The 13,790-nt window shown below is 39.3% G+C and overlaps 1 protein-coding gene across 6 annotated transcripts in view; it reads right to left on the reverse strand.

Moving 5' to 3' along the window:
* Positions 1-6,019: 6,019 nt before the first annotated feature.
* Positions 6,020-13,790, reverse strand: part of GOLGA4 (golgin A4) — a 62,740-nt gene continuing 54,969 nt past the window's right edge. For 5 of the 6 annotated variants that reach the window (XM_035898183.1, XM_035898172.1, XM_035898179.1 and 2 more), the window contains 3 exons: positions 11,008-11,094; positions 8,818-8,881; positions 6,020-6,731 (listed from right to left, as the gene is read on the reverse strand). In XM_035898183.1, coding sequence (XP_035754076.1) covers positions 8,852-8,881; positions 11,008-11,094 — 117 coding nt within the window. In that variant the 3' untranslated portion in view covers positions 6,020-6,731; positions 8,818-8,851. The remainder of the gene's footprint in view (positions 6,732-8,817; positions 8,882-11,007; positions 11,095-13,790) is intronic. The other variant, XM_035898168.1, reaches the window with a different exon arrangement.

Genomic DNA, 13,790 nt, shown 5'->3' on the forward strand with positions numbered 1-13,790 from the left:
TGGCCCGCCCCCCCCCGGGCTACACCCTCCTGTCATGCAGTTGTAGAGGGCGATAAGGTCCCCCCTCAGCCTCCTCTTCTCCAGACTAAACAACCCCAGTACCCTCAGCCACTCCTCATAAGAACTGTGCTCCAGACCCCTCACCAGCTTTGTTGCTCTCCTCTGGACATGTTCCAGCAACGCAACATCTTTCTTGTAGTGAGGGGCCCAAAACCGAACACAGTATTCAACTCTGACATCAGAGAAAAGCAGAACTTTTGGAAAAAATTTAAAGAGTACGTGATGCTTCCCCACCCTCCTTGTGAGTGCTTACAGACCTGCACGCCTCAGGTGAAAGCAAGCCATGCTTCTGTCCTCAGCAACATCACCAAAAAAACCCAGACCAGCCTGGCTGGGCTGGCCACAATGCACACAAAATCAGGTGAGATGTTTAATCACCTTGCCTTCCCCAACACGTGATAAATTAGTCCAGGCATCCCAGTGCAATACATTAAACAAGCTACGCTCACAATGAGTTGGCAGCAGCAGTGACGTGAGGTATAAGCAAAGTTTAATTGCCACCTTGTCAAAAGGGCATGAACTGAAGTTATTTTTACCTCCTCTCATCCACCGCGTTTATTTGATTCCCTGACTATAGCGTGCCATTACTGCAGCCACCGAGGCCTTTCTGAAAACCCTCAGGATCCTAACTACAACAATACTTAAATCGACTTCTATTTTTAGTCAGTATTAGAGCTTTTCTAAAGTAAACATTAATTCTGGCTTCCCTATAGTCAGCATCCCTCCCAGAAATACACACTCGTATTCTCAACCTAAAAATAAGCCGGTGACTTCATGCATTTTATGCTCAGTCTCCCCACACTATATAAAAGAAGCAGCGGACCCATGCTGTCTAGAAGCTCACTGAAAGTCACCCTCACCTTCTGCCCGTTTAAAAACTTATTTCCAAGGAGACACTGACGCAGAAGCCCTGGAAAAAAGGGTCAGGGAAGACAAATGAAATAAAGCGTTTAATGAATAACTGCACGTAACCAGCACATAAAAGAGGAGCTGAAGAGACCGCCTGTCCAACGCAACGCTGGCTGACGCCCAGCAGCTCTCTGGCCTGCACTGCTCTTGTCTAGGAGAAAGCCGCTGGCTATGCCAAAACTTCTGGCTTGCCCTGTGCCCGTTCATTGAGGTGTCCACACGAGCCCATCCAGAAGGTGCAAGGTCAAGTCTAGCTCTTCAAGCAGAAAGGCTGTCTCTAATCAATAAAGTTTTTTTTTAAAAGAGGGTTCCATACCACTACAAGTAACTAAGGCAGGACACCCGCCTGTACTTAAAAGCCTAAACCTAGCAGGTCCTACGCAGCACACTACAAAGCAGCCACACGTCTCCTCATAAGACCTTAATTGTGCTGGCTGTTGCCACCGGTGCATTCTCCCCTCTCCCTCTATTATAGTATTAAGCAAGTCACATTAAAAAACCAAAAAAAAAACCCCATTAAAAAACCTTGCAGATGTAGGTCAGACAGGCCCACAGATAAAGGCACACCCCGATTCCCAGGGACTAGCATGGCAGTTTCGTATTTATTCATTGGTTGAATAAGAAGAGCGCTGCAAGACCAGCACAACTTCCACAGTGGTTTTTGGTAGCATGGGGATATCCTCATCTTGAGGTGAAAGTACAGGCAACCTGGATCTCTCCTGCTTACCCTCTATTTATAGCAACATTTCTCTTGGTCCATCCTAGCAATGGGGTCCCACCATGGCAGAACCTGCATAAAATACACAGAAACTGTGCTTCACCTTGAAGAGTTCAATACTCTGAGAATCGTCACGCCCTGAAGGTGCTACCTGAAGCAGAGGGGGGAAAAAAATCCCCACTTAAGTAAGCTAGACCCCTCTCGTACTGAATTTGTGGTTGGATCAGATTTTAATCCAGTGAGTAACAGCACTGGAATCCTGGGGCCAGAGCATGCTGTGCTTTAAATAACGTGCAGATAACACTGGCCGTGGCTGCAGGGCTGCAAGGTGAGGACAGTTTCTTTCTATATGGCAACACTTTTTGGGAAAGTTAAAGCTAGAATGCAGTGTGGGAAAGCAAAACATTCACTCTCTGAAGATAGCTCAGCCTACTCCTATTTGCGTTACCGTAAAGGAAGACGCTAGTCTTTCACCTCATCCCTCCTCCTTTATTTTTTTCTCCACGTATTTAATCATTATTCTAAAAGGGCCACATAACTCTGGCCCCAGCTTAGGCTATGAGGAGGGGAAACAATCTCTATTATTTTTAAGGCATACTACTCTGTATATTATAAGCCCTAGACAGCCATCACAACATAGACCAAGAAGAACTGCTGGATTGGCCGTGTCTTCTGTTTGTATAGCTTGCAATTTAGTTGTTTCAAGCTTATAAATCACCTCCAGTGGGTTTTTCCACTTCTAGGCATAGGGAAGCAGCACCCATTTTGCTAAGGGATAAAGGAAAGCCTATTCTTTTCAACGCTGCAGTTCCATTTCATTGCATCAGCAAGGATGATAATTTGGTAGTATCCATAATGATATATAGATGTGTAAGTGAACCAGAATATCCAGTTACATTAACACAGGATATTCCATTCCAGCAATTCTCACGTCTTGGGGCACAAAATCTCGTGGGAGGTCTGCTTCTAGGCAGCTTGTGCCTGCTCATGATCGACTACTTCCACCCGCCCCACAGTGGCTGGTGGGCTGCGAGAACAGCTGGAGTGTTGGTCAGAGACACAGCAAACACGGTAAACTCAAACCTTCTACACAGACCCAGTAATATATTTAATACGTCTCATCTGATCTGCCAAGATGAACCTTACATCTCAAATAACTTTACCCTGTCCCTACTTCTCTCTTCTTCATTCAGGTACTCGGTCTCTCAGCTTTCCACTCCAGCTGTTTCTCCAGAGATTGTGGCTTGAGTGAGAAAGACTGGCAAGATGCAGCAGGAGCAGCAGCTTACGGCTACGGAACCACAGAGAGTGTGTCATGTTTGCCGCACAGAGAGATGCCTGTTCCAAATTTGTGCATACTGTTTGCTTCATTGTTTTGATTCATTTGCAAAAGATGCACTACCGCCTCATCCGAGTTAGAAAACATTGAAGTGCTTCCCTTACTCCAATAAAACTGGACGATGCATAAAGCTGCTAAATGTAACAGCTATTTTTCTTGCGGATATCAGCACTGTAATGAGCAGGAATCATAGATCTAAATAAGAAGGCTAAATACTTTCTTGGACCCGCTTCCAAAATATAAACAGTGGCAAAGATTACAGCGTACACTCCACTATTCACCCCTTTCCCTTTCAGTGAAGTTAAATGCTTACAGAAATGCTGGAGATCCAGGCTGTCCAGCCACAAAGAGGCAGGTCCAGCTCAGCAGGCAAAGGCGTCTCTGCCGTGGGTGAGCTGACCTGCATCAGCATCAGCCCCCAGGGATCCCTCCAGAGCCTGAACCTGGTCAGCCCCCCGGGGCCACACAGGCCTTGGTCTCCATTTAGAAATGCTACCTGCCAAATCGAAGTGCCTTTGGTTACGGCAACACGCCTGCTTGCATGTAAAACTGGGGGAAAGTTCAACATAAGACGATCCAAATACATTCTCCTGCAGCAGCATCTTTTAACAATCCAGTCTGAACACACTTGGGATCCTCTAACCTTTGCTAAAAAGGCAGCCAAAATGTTGATACAGTCTTTGGCTTTTAGCTACGTGCGTCTAAACAAGGGTATTTTATCACCAGGAGTATTTGTGGCCTGGAGTATATCAGCTTATAGTCACACTGGCACTACTAGCAGTATTTTATGACACTCCGACAACACCAAATCCCACTACTCAAAGCAAAGCTCTCATTTTCATGCTTTCACCCTAACTCATTTCCTTCATTTAAACTCTAAAGTGATGCTTTATTTACATATTCTCTTAAAAAAAAAAAAAAACAAACTAGAAGCAGTTAAAACTTCAGTCTGACAAAACTCTCGTACTTAATACGCTTCTCCATTATGTTACGGAATAGTTATATGATTGCTTATCACTTAACTTTTTCAAAATGTGAATTTGGGGAGTGGTTGTCTGATTTTAGTTAAAAAAAAAAGAATGAAGGATAACTCTATAATCTCCTTTGTGTTCTTTAAATAGGTCACTTAAGGATTAAAAAAAAATATTTACTCCATCCAATGTTGTATGAATATTATACAGACTATTTCAGTTTGCTCCACTGCCTTAGGTCATGCTTGACAAAGTACAGTCCATAACGAGTATCTTTCATGAAAAGGGAAAAGACCAAAGAGAAAATGTGAAAAATAGCCGATTTGTGATGACAAGAGAACTGTAAGTGATCATGGTGATACCCACTGTCAGAGTAACAGATCCCTGCGTTTAATTTCCTAAAGTCTAAGACAACATATACCTTACATGGAAACCTGAAACACAAAGATTGCTGTCATGATAGTGATAGCAAAACCCTACAGATCCTCAGCCAGCTACGAGAGGAACACGCATTTGTCACAGCCAAACGTGTTGAGCCTGGTCTGGGCTGCTGCTGTGTCAGGCAATGTGCTGGAGGATGCCGTTCTGCTACGCAGCCAAAGCAAAGAGAAGATCTTACAATTGAAAGAGTTACAAAGAATTTTTTTTTTTTTTTAAACCAAATTTGGTACATTCGATAAAAGGAAAAAGCTCAAAAAAAAAGCTATATATAATAAACAGCATGAAAACAAACAGATTTTTCCAGAGACAAGGCAGTAGGAAACAGAAGATGGAACTCTGAGTCCTTAACTATCAGAGGCAAGCCATGTCCCTTTAGACCGTAAAGAATAACTTAAAGCCAGATGTATTCTTTAAGCAGCTGGTGGCCACAATAGCCCTTGAGCACTGGAATTGTTGCACTTCTCCTGGTTTCATGGGGATACAAAAACTGTGCAAATAAATTCAGCTTCTCTACTTCTTTTCCTGCCGATGACAAAAAAGGTGAATCCCAGTGCATCTGCAACAAAAAAACCCCAAACAAACCCCAAGTGTATCAACTACCCTACATGTCATTGGCCTGGACTTATTTTCTGGAGCCACACACAAGTATTAGGCTGCTATCTGTGCCCTGAGGGTAAGCAAACTGAACATGACAGGAGCAGAGAAATGGCTGAGCTTGACAGGTAACAGTATGAGAAGCTGGCAAAAGGGATGGTGTTGTGAGGAGCTGCTGGATCTCCCTGGTGCTTATGGAGGAGTTAGGTGAGAAAAGGCTGAACTTCGCAGATAATCAGAGGCGAACATTGGGGATGCAGAGTCTTGAAATGCCAACAATGCTGAGGTAATCACAACTAATACTGTACGCGGCTGATGTTATCTAGATAACAGTATGAGAAATACAAAATTTGGGTACACAAAAATACAAAATTTTGGCTTGTGCCCTTGGGCACGACAGCTGGAGCAGGACAACGACAAATCAAATCTGTCAGAGATGAGCTATTTAGAGGACTGCTGCTCCTATAAACACTTCTTAAAAATTATATTCATGGAGGACTGACCACCTTGAACCATCTTGGCAAACTAGTGCACACAGTACAGATGACGTTATTGATATGGTAAGCATCAAAGCAGCTGGAGAACAAGTGAAATTTATCCATACTTGTTTATCGCTTCAGAGGATCACAACTTCCATGCCAAAATGACCAGACAGGCATAATTTAAAAGAATAAAAAAAATACATCATTTAAATCTTTTACAAAGCAAACTTTGCTACTTGCTATATTCTCACGCCAGCTTTTCAGCTCACCATGTGTCTGTTTCACAGGTTGTTAGCCCTGGAAAATCTGAAGGTCTCCACTGACTTCTTACAGTTCCATGTACATGAATAGCTCTTCTTTTGAGAGGGATTTCAGCCTGGAAACGTCTCAGCTAAGGATGTTTCAAACAGGAACAAGAACAAAACTGGTGGATCCTTTCAAAAGGAAAAATCATACCAAAGAAGTTCCAAAATTATACAGTAAATAAACTTTATTTCATCTCAGCTCTTGTCAGGTTAGTGCTGTCAACAGTCACAGATCAGCATATGATACAGTTATGTATTAACTATTTACAATTTACAGTAACGTATTTTTTCTCCAGAAAATATAAGTACAAAAGCTAGGAGTAAACAAATGAGGTACTGCAATTTGGATTTATTGTAGGCAAAAGCATATAGAAGTGACCTTTAGCAAACAATCGTAAGATCAAATCGGGAAAGAGGAGTCATCAAGAGTGCCTAGTTCATCAGGAAAATCACCTCAACCGCTACCCATCCAAAAATGTATTGCACAATTCATTCAAAAATAAAAAAATAAATAGAAGAAACAAACCATTTATTTCAACTCTTAAAAAACACCCAGTAAAGCCTGTATAGAGATACAGTAGTGGGCAATTCCTTCCTAGGATAAAGTCTTTTTCTCTCCTTTAAAAAAATAACCTTTAACACAAAATAGAAGACAGTGTTCAATAGAAGAGAAAAAAGACTCATCACCAGATAACCCCTGATTAGCGTTTCTTGTCAAGGCAGTTTTAACTATATTCGTGGTCCAAAGGTGGTGCTGAGTTTTGGTTCTTGCTGTTCCATTTGTGACCTTGAGTAATAGCTTGTCTTCGTGTCCCTTCTCAAGGGACATCATCAGAGACATGAACATATTTCTAAGCAGCAGCGTCATGAGACATTCTCACCACAATTTCTTCAAGACGGTCGCAGCCATGACTAGAAGAATGAAAAGTTAGGACAAATGAACAAGTGTTGCGCTATTAGGAGCAACTTAGAAGTACTTAATTTTAAGATAATAATGACATTGTTGTTTATTGATAGGAATAGGAGATGGAAGAATTTCAGGTAAGTCAAATTGTCAAATTATTAACTGATTTTGAGCAAGTAATTCCATTCCAATATCTGCAAAACAGCTGAAAAAACTGCAATGAAAACGAAGTAAACTCTAGCAAGAGTCAGGAGCCTCACTAGAAATAGTCTACCACATCATTGCATCTCAATCCAATGAAAAACAAAGTTGTTCTCTCTGCATAAGGCCTATCATCAAAATGGAAATGATGAAGTAAAATTTTGGGGTTAGCAAAACCACTCTTCTACCAGGAAAATATTTATTGATTTGTAAGGGAAGACAGGATAATCTTAATTTCTAAGTTTTATACATGCAAGAATGTTATCCCATTTGCTGGCTATCTACTGGCATAAGTCACAAAAATATGTGAGGTAAAGTAAGAAACTACAATCCAATAATGAGGTCTGAATAGTTTCCATCCATATTAGCTGAAGTTATGAAAGTGTAACAGGTAATTGCTGACATTAAGGTCAAAATCAAGCCCTTCTGTGATATGCTTCAAATGCAGCTGAGAATGCCAGAACTTTTTTACACCAGCATTACAGACAGCATGATAAGAATTTACGTTTCAAATGTGCTTTCTGCAATCATGCTGTAAATAGCTTTGTCCTATCAGTACCAACAATTGATTTCTTTTCAACAGAAGGCTGATTTTGTCAAGAAGTGATCAAGGCTAGGAGGCAAACAGTCCAAGCTCTATTGTGTTTTAAGTGCAATAAAGTGCATCCACTATTGTATTCAAAGGTTTAAAAGAACACAAAATAAAGTAGAAACCATGACTGTTTGCCAAGATAAATAGATTTTTTTCCTTTGAAACAGATATTATTTGGTATTGAAGGCTGCATTTGCATGACTGCAAGACAGGAAGATAGCCCGTCAACTGCATTGTGATAACTGGCAATGGAAACTGCCTAAGTTAATCCATTTTGCTGCGGTGGTGGGGCAAGCCAGCCACTGCATTTCAGCCCCCTGGTAGCGATTGCTTCACATGCACGGAATCAATTCCTGGCAACTGTGCAAAGCTCTTCAGTTGCAAAGGAGAAAAAGGAAAGAAGCAGGGGCTGACCATATCCTGTAGAATTCATCTGAAGAGTTTGTTAAACGTCATACACTCCTAATGACTCAAATTGTAATCTTATCAGCCGTGCAGAAAGTTTTACCTGCATACTTCCATATCCTGCTCCTCTCTCAACCGCTACTGCCTGTGTGCTGCTTGTTTAGCTTGGCTACTCGGATGCAACCTGCACCTTTAGGCCTAAATCAGCTGTTGCTTTTCTGTAACACTACAATTAGCGTTGCAGAATCATGATGAAAGTAGCTTAATAAAACCTGAAAAGAGGCACAATCAACTGGGAGCATAAAGCTCCCCAAATTGTTCTCCCTAACCTCTCTGCTCTAGCTTCTCTTGATACCAAGCCAAAGCTCTGATTCAGAAAGGTACTGATGTTTAACTGCAACCATATCCTAATTCCTCTCTTGAGACTATTTCATCAATCTTCTAAAACTCATACTTCTCATACTCATAAGATATAATAATTCATTTCAAGCAGTACAGTATGTCTCCCATAAATTTGACTTATTTGCCTATTCAAAAAAGGAGCTCAGAGAGTGAAGACAAAACAAAGCCAAGTGCATTAAAATTTAATGTTACATATTAATTGATTTAAAAACTGATTTTCTATAACTGAGATTTCTGTAGCTCAATCAACTTTTCAAATTACACTTATTACTCAAAAAGATTGGTTTTGAATCTATATTTACCATTTTCGAACTTGGCTTTGTAAAGCAAAACACGACTAAGAGCAGAACAAAGTTTATCATACACATATAGAACAGAAAAATTGAATTTCTTTTAACAAACAAAAGCAGGCAAGAAAAAAAAAGCAGAATGATTAGTCTCATACTACAGGTTTCATCTTCAAATAAAACAAGTATGTATTAGGCTTCACTCACCCACATGCTAACTAAGCACAGACTGATGGGATATTCAGAAGATACCACTGCGAGGTGAGGCAAACTACAAAGCCAGGAAGAAAACAGCTTATTGGACTATGTCAATAGTGTAGGTAAGAACTTTGTGGACATCTACTGCTTACAGATGAGATTGCTGCAGTTAGATCACAGTAACTACATAGTAAAAGCTAGATTAGTGAAGGAGATACATTGATCTACCATATGTTTATTGACCTAGGAATTTGTTAATAGTTTTCAGAAACCTGTTAAATACAAGCCCACTAAGAGGCTAAATAATTACTCACAGATGCTTAGTACTACACACACTTATTCTTTTCCAGTAGCATAGTTTATTAACAATTTACACATTAAAATCAGTTATAGATGTTTTGACTATAAGCTAACACACAGAAACAACCAAGCTTTATGTTAAAAATGCACATTTATGTTGTAGTTTCAGAACTTTATTGCTTATGAGATCTAAATACCAGACAGTTTAAAATTCCAGCATCACTCCAATATTAAGGGTGGAGAAACACTACTGCCATGTTAGTAAACATCAATAAATAAAACCCAAAACCCCAAGCATATTTATTGACACAATAATTTATGATGACCCCTCTAACTTTTTAGTCCTAAGCAGCATTACAAAAGCATTGCCCCCCCAAAAAATAATTTGTGCTTTAGTAACCAAACTTAGTAACTTTGAAAGTGAAGAAAAAATTACTACATCCTCCATAATATGCCCTAATATTTGAGTCTCCATTAAATGTCTAATTTAATCTCTGTGGATTTGGAAAGGAGAAAATTCATAGGCTAGATCCGAGCCAAGAAAGGACTGCTACATGAAACCCAAGAAGTTTGTGATCAGGACATGAAGCTCTTTGAAGGATGATATCCTTAACAATCAAAGCGTTTGCAGCTTAAAAAAACCCCACCTCACTCTATGTTCTAGCCAAAATTTAATACCAAGGACCTTTAATACCAAGGATCAAAACTTGTTAGATGAATTAAAAATTTATTTAGTATCAGAAATTGTGAATATCTGTTTAGGAAGACCAAGTTTCAAGTATCAAAAAACTGAAGGGACTGCAAAAGAAGGTCCATCTCTCTAACCTCTCTTTTGGCCAACAAAGAAGTCAAAATCTTTGCTAAACATTACTCTAGCTTGCCAAAACAAAACAAAAAAGTGCCAGCTTTCTACTTGAAGGTCAGAGAATGAGAGCATTAAGAGAAAATCATGTTTGGGATGCACAATACTTACTGGAGCCGCAGTATTATCACCATTTATATAATTCTAAAAGTATTTTAAATACAGGAAAATGTTCAAGTATTTAACACTTTCCTCAGATTTGATACTTCAAGCAGATGAAATGGTAGGCTTCTTTTTTTAATTTGTTTCAATGGATCATCAGGACTTTAGTGTAACTACTTCAACTCAAATGTAAAAATGTTTGAATTTTTATTTTATTCTTTTTCTGCAAGTGCTAAATAAATATATGCAAGGCCAGTGAGAGAAACAGAATGCAATTCTTCCTCTCACTTTAATTCCTAAATATTTTAGTAAGCTGACCCACAAAGCAAGGAATCACAGTGTTGACTCCAGAAACAACATAGAGAAAACTATTCCTGCAGTTTTTATCTTAATAAAAAATAGCTCCAATACATAAAATAATAATAGTAATACCAAATAAATGTTTATCCTTATACATCATTGTTCTTTTTTTGGGTCTGCTTCTCAAACCCAAATTCACTTTTCTGGTAAATAGATTAGCTAGTAAATACCAAGCAACCATCACATAAGAAGTGTATTGAAACTGGGAAAAAACCAACCAACCAAAACTAATGTGAAGTGTGTAAGATACTTATTTTTTGATTAGAAAATTCATCTTTAGAATAGTAGTGATGACTGAACTTGCTCTGTTCTGTTGCACTCACAGCTATCAGAAATATGGCTTACCCGATGAGAAATACTAGTTAAGAAAATATGCTTGCCATTTTTTCCCTCACTTTCGCTATAAACTCAAACCTATAGCTGGGCTTTGACAGTCTACTGAAGAGGGAAGGAGGGAGAAAAGGAGTTTTCTTGAATGTGGACACAGGGAAAAAGGAGACTTAAAAGAAAGTTTCTAATTCCTTATTCTTGCAACCTGATCTCTCGCATAAACTTGGTTTACTTATATAACTTACCAATGGTCGAGCATCTTCTCGTTCTAGTATCTTCTGAGTCTGATCTGCTGGGAACTTCAACACTGTTGTTATAACCTTGGCCATTGTCTAAAAAGAAATAGGTCATCTATAAGAAATCTCATATGCACTAAAACGCTTTTTACTTAAGAATATTTGGTGCTGGTTTTAGTAATACCAATGGAATACATAGTGAAATGAGTAAGATGTAACTACTTGTTTCATTTCATACATGCATGATGTGTTATGTGAATTACACGAAAACCATGAAGAATCTTCATTTCATATTGTCACACACTGCAGCTACTGTAATATGATGTAAGCTCTATGGTATCTATGCTCAAATACTTGGAGTCCATTATTAAGATGGCATACTGTTACAAATACTGCTCCTACCACATTTGATCTTAATGCAGCCTTTCTGAAAAGCACGTTTCAGGCACATGGCACCTGAGAGAGATCGTATGAATTCAACTACATATTCACATCATCCAAATATTTTGTAAAGAAATGAAACATTGAGAACGCAAATCCAAATGTCAGATGTGGAACTCCAGTTGTGTAAACATTTTTAGCGGGTATACAGTAGCCCCATATTTAAATAGCAAATCATTTAGACATCCTCAGACAGAAGATGTAAGAATATCAAATCTTTGTGCAAACCAGGCAATGATTATTTCCATTTTATAAACAGAGGAGTGGGAAGAAAAAACTCCAAAAAGCACAAAACAAGGTTCAGGTGACTTTTACAAGAAAGGTCAAAGTAAGAGCTGCAGTGCGGCTCAAACAGAAGGTGATTGCTACAAAAGCAGTAACTGCTGCTCTTAAGGAATGTGGATAAGATAAGATTGCTGCTCTGAATGCCTACTGTTTATTACCAGTCTCATGTGTGGAATGAAAAGGGAGGCTGTAGCAACAAAGCAGTTGCAGGACAAAAATGGCTACAGCTAAAAGTGAGAGGTAAAGCCCTAATTTGCAACAATTCTTTCAGCATATAACTTAATCAGGGATAAAAATGAAAAGAAAGCAAAACAAACCAAGCCCTGTTGAACTCTTCCATCTCAAAAAAGCTTGATTTTAACGTCTTAATTATGGGAACTATTAATAAGTAAGTGCCTCTATTGCAGTTTCCAGATACACAAAGGAATGTGTTCAGTGCCACAAACTAACATAACACTTACCTAATTTCTTTTGCCAAAACCCTCACCACAGTTATTTAGGACTAAAAGATCAGAAAGCGTTGAGCTTACAATCTATTCAAACTCTTTATAACAGAGCTATCAAGAAAGCCCTCTCCTAACAATTTTCTACAGGACACAATGACACGCAAATATTGAAGAAAAAACTACAAACACTGTAAATATAAATAGTCAATGAAAGCACAGATATTTATGCGCCAACTTAAATAGGGGCTATCTAAACCCTTCTTTCCTGAAAACATCAATTTTGTAATTTATCACTAGCAATGACTTGAAATCATCTCCAAGTTTTTGAGGCCACTGGGGATTTTGAAGCAGAATCAGTCAACGCTATTCACAGTTGCATAGTTATGAAACAAAGTTACAAGGATTACAGAACTTAGGGTAGAATGTTTAAAATCGGCTTACGTTACCACTCTAACAGTCTGTTTTACTATAAAAAACCCCTGATAACTCTTAAGTGTGTGAGCACACGCACACACGTTCTAGTGTGTGCATGTCTATATCGACCTATAGAAAGGCCCCGAGCTTTCCCAAACATATAGCTAGGTCTTCTCTACGAGATGATAGCTTGCATTCTCATTTCTTTCTATGAGGCTGACATGTTCAGATATGTCATCTCTCTAAAGAATACTTTTACAATGATACCGATCAGTGCCCTCTCTAATTCAAGAGCTGCTGGTCAAAAGCAGAACCTTCAAAATCAAAGTTTTACAGAAATGCCCCTTGTTTTTCTGCAATGCACAAGAGCATGTTGAGGTGGTTTGGAGAGTCTCCTTCTCTGGAGCTATTCAAAGCCTGCCTGGACGATGTCCTGTGCAACCTGCTCTAGGTGAACGTGCTTTAGCAGGAGGGTTGGACTAGATGATCCCCCAAGGTCCCTTCCAACCCTTGCCATTCTGTGATTCTGTGAGATGCCAGAAAAATATCTGCATAAATTCATTCTCTCTGACACGTGTATTCCATTACATTCCTCCATGTACCTAGTAAATATCAACACAAACATTTATTACAGACATACAACCCTTGAACTGATTTGCTGGCCTCAGAACAGACTCCAAACAGCATAATGAAGTTACAAGTACAGCATTTAGGATTTCTGCAAGACTTAAGATTTAGTGTGCAGTACAGCTGGGCAGTGCAACTGTTCACGTGTCTTTAGAAAATATTATTTTATTTGACCTAGTGGTTTATGCCATCTGTTTCCAGGTTCAGATCTTCTGAACAAGGTGCATGCTTAGAAAAAGCTGGCAATCTCATTTCATATACCCTGCCAAGGACAAGGCAAAAAATAAAGTTGGACTGGAGGGAAAGACAGTAAAATCCCCCATCAAAGACATCTGCAGTTTACAAAGAATGTGATAGGTTACAGGTTACACGTTATGACCATAATTTCTGACTCTTAGATACTGAGCCACTATCAACCCTCAACATTGCTCTTATGTCTCCAGCTCTGTAACACAACTAATGCATTCATTAATGCCTCTACTTAGTGTGATTCCAGGATCATTTACCAGGCTGCATAAATAGCAATCCACCCTAGATAGTTTGCACAGATTCTCTCAAACTCCTTTTAATAACAGGGAA

The sequence above is a fragment of the Egretta garzetta genome, unplaced genomic scaffold (genome assembly GCF_000687185.1).
Source record: "Egretta garzetta isolate BGI_Z169 unplaced genomic scaffold, ASM68718v1 scaffold670, whole genome shotgun sequence".
In the NCBI taxonomy this organism is placed as follows: Eukaryota; Metazoa; Chordata; class Aves; order Pelecaniformes; family Ardeidae; genus Egretta; species Egretta garzetta.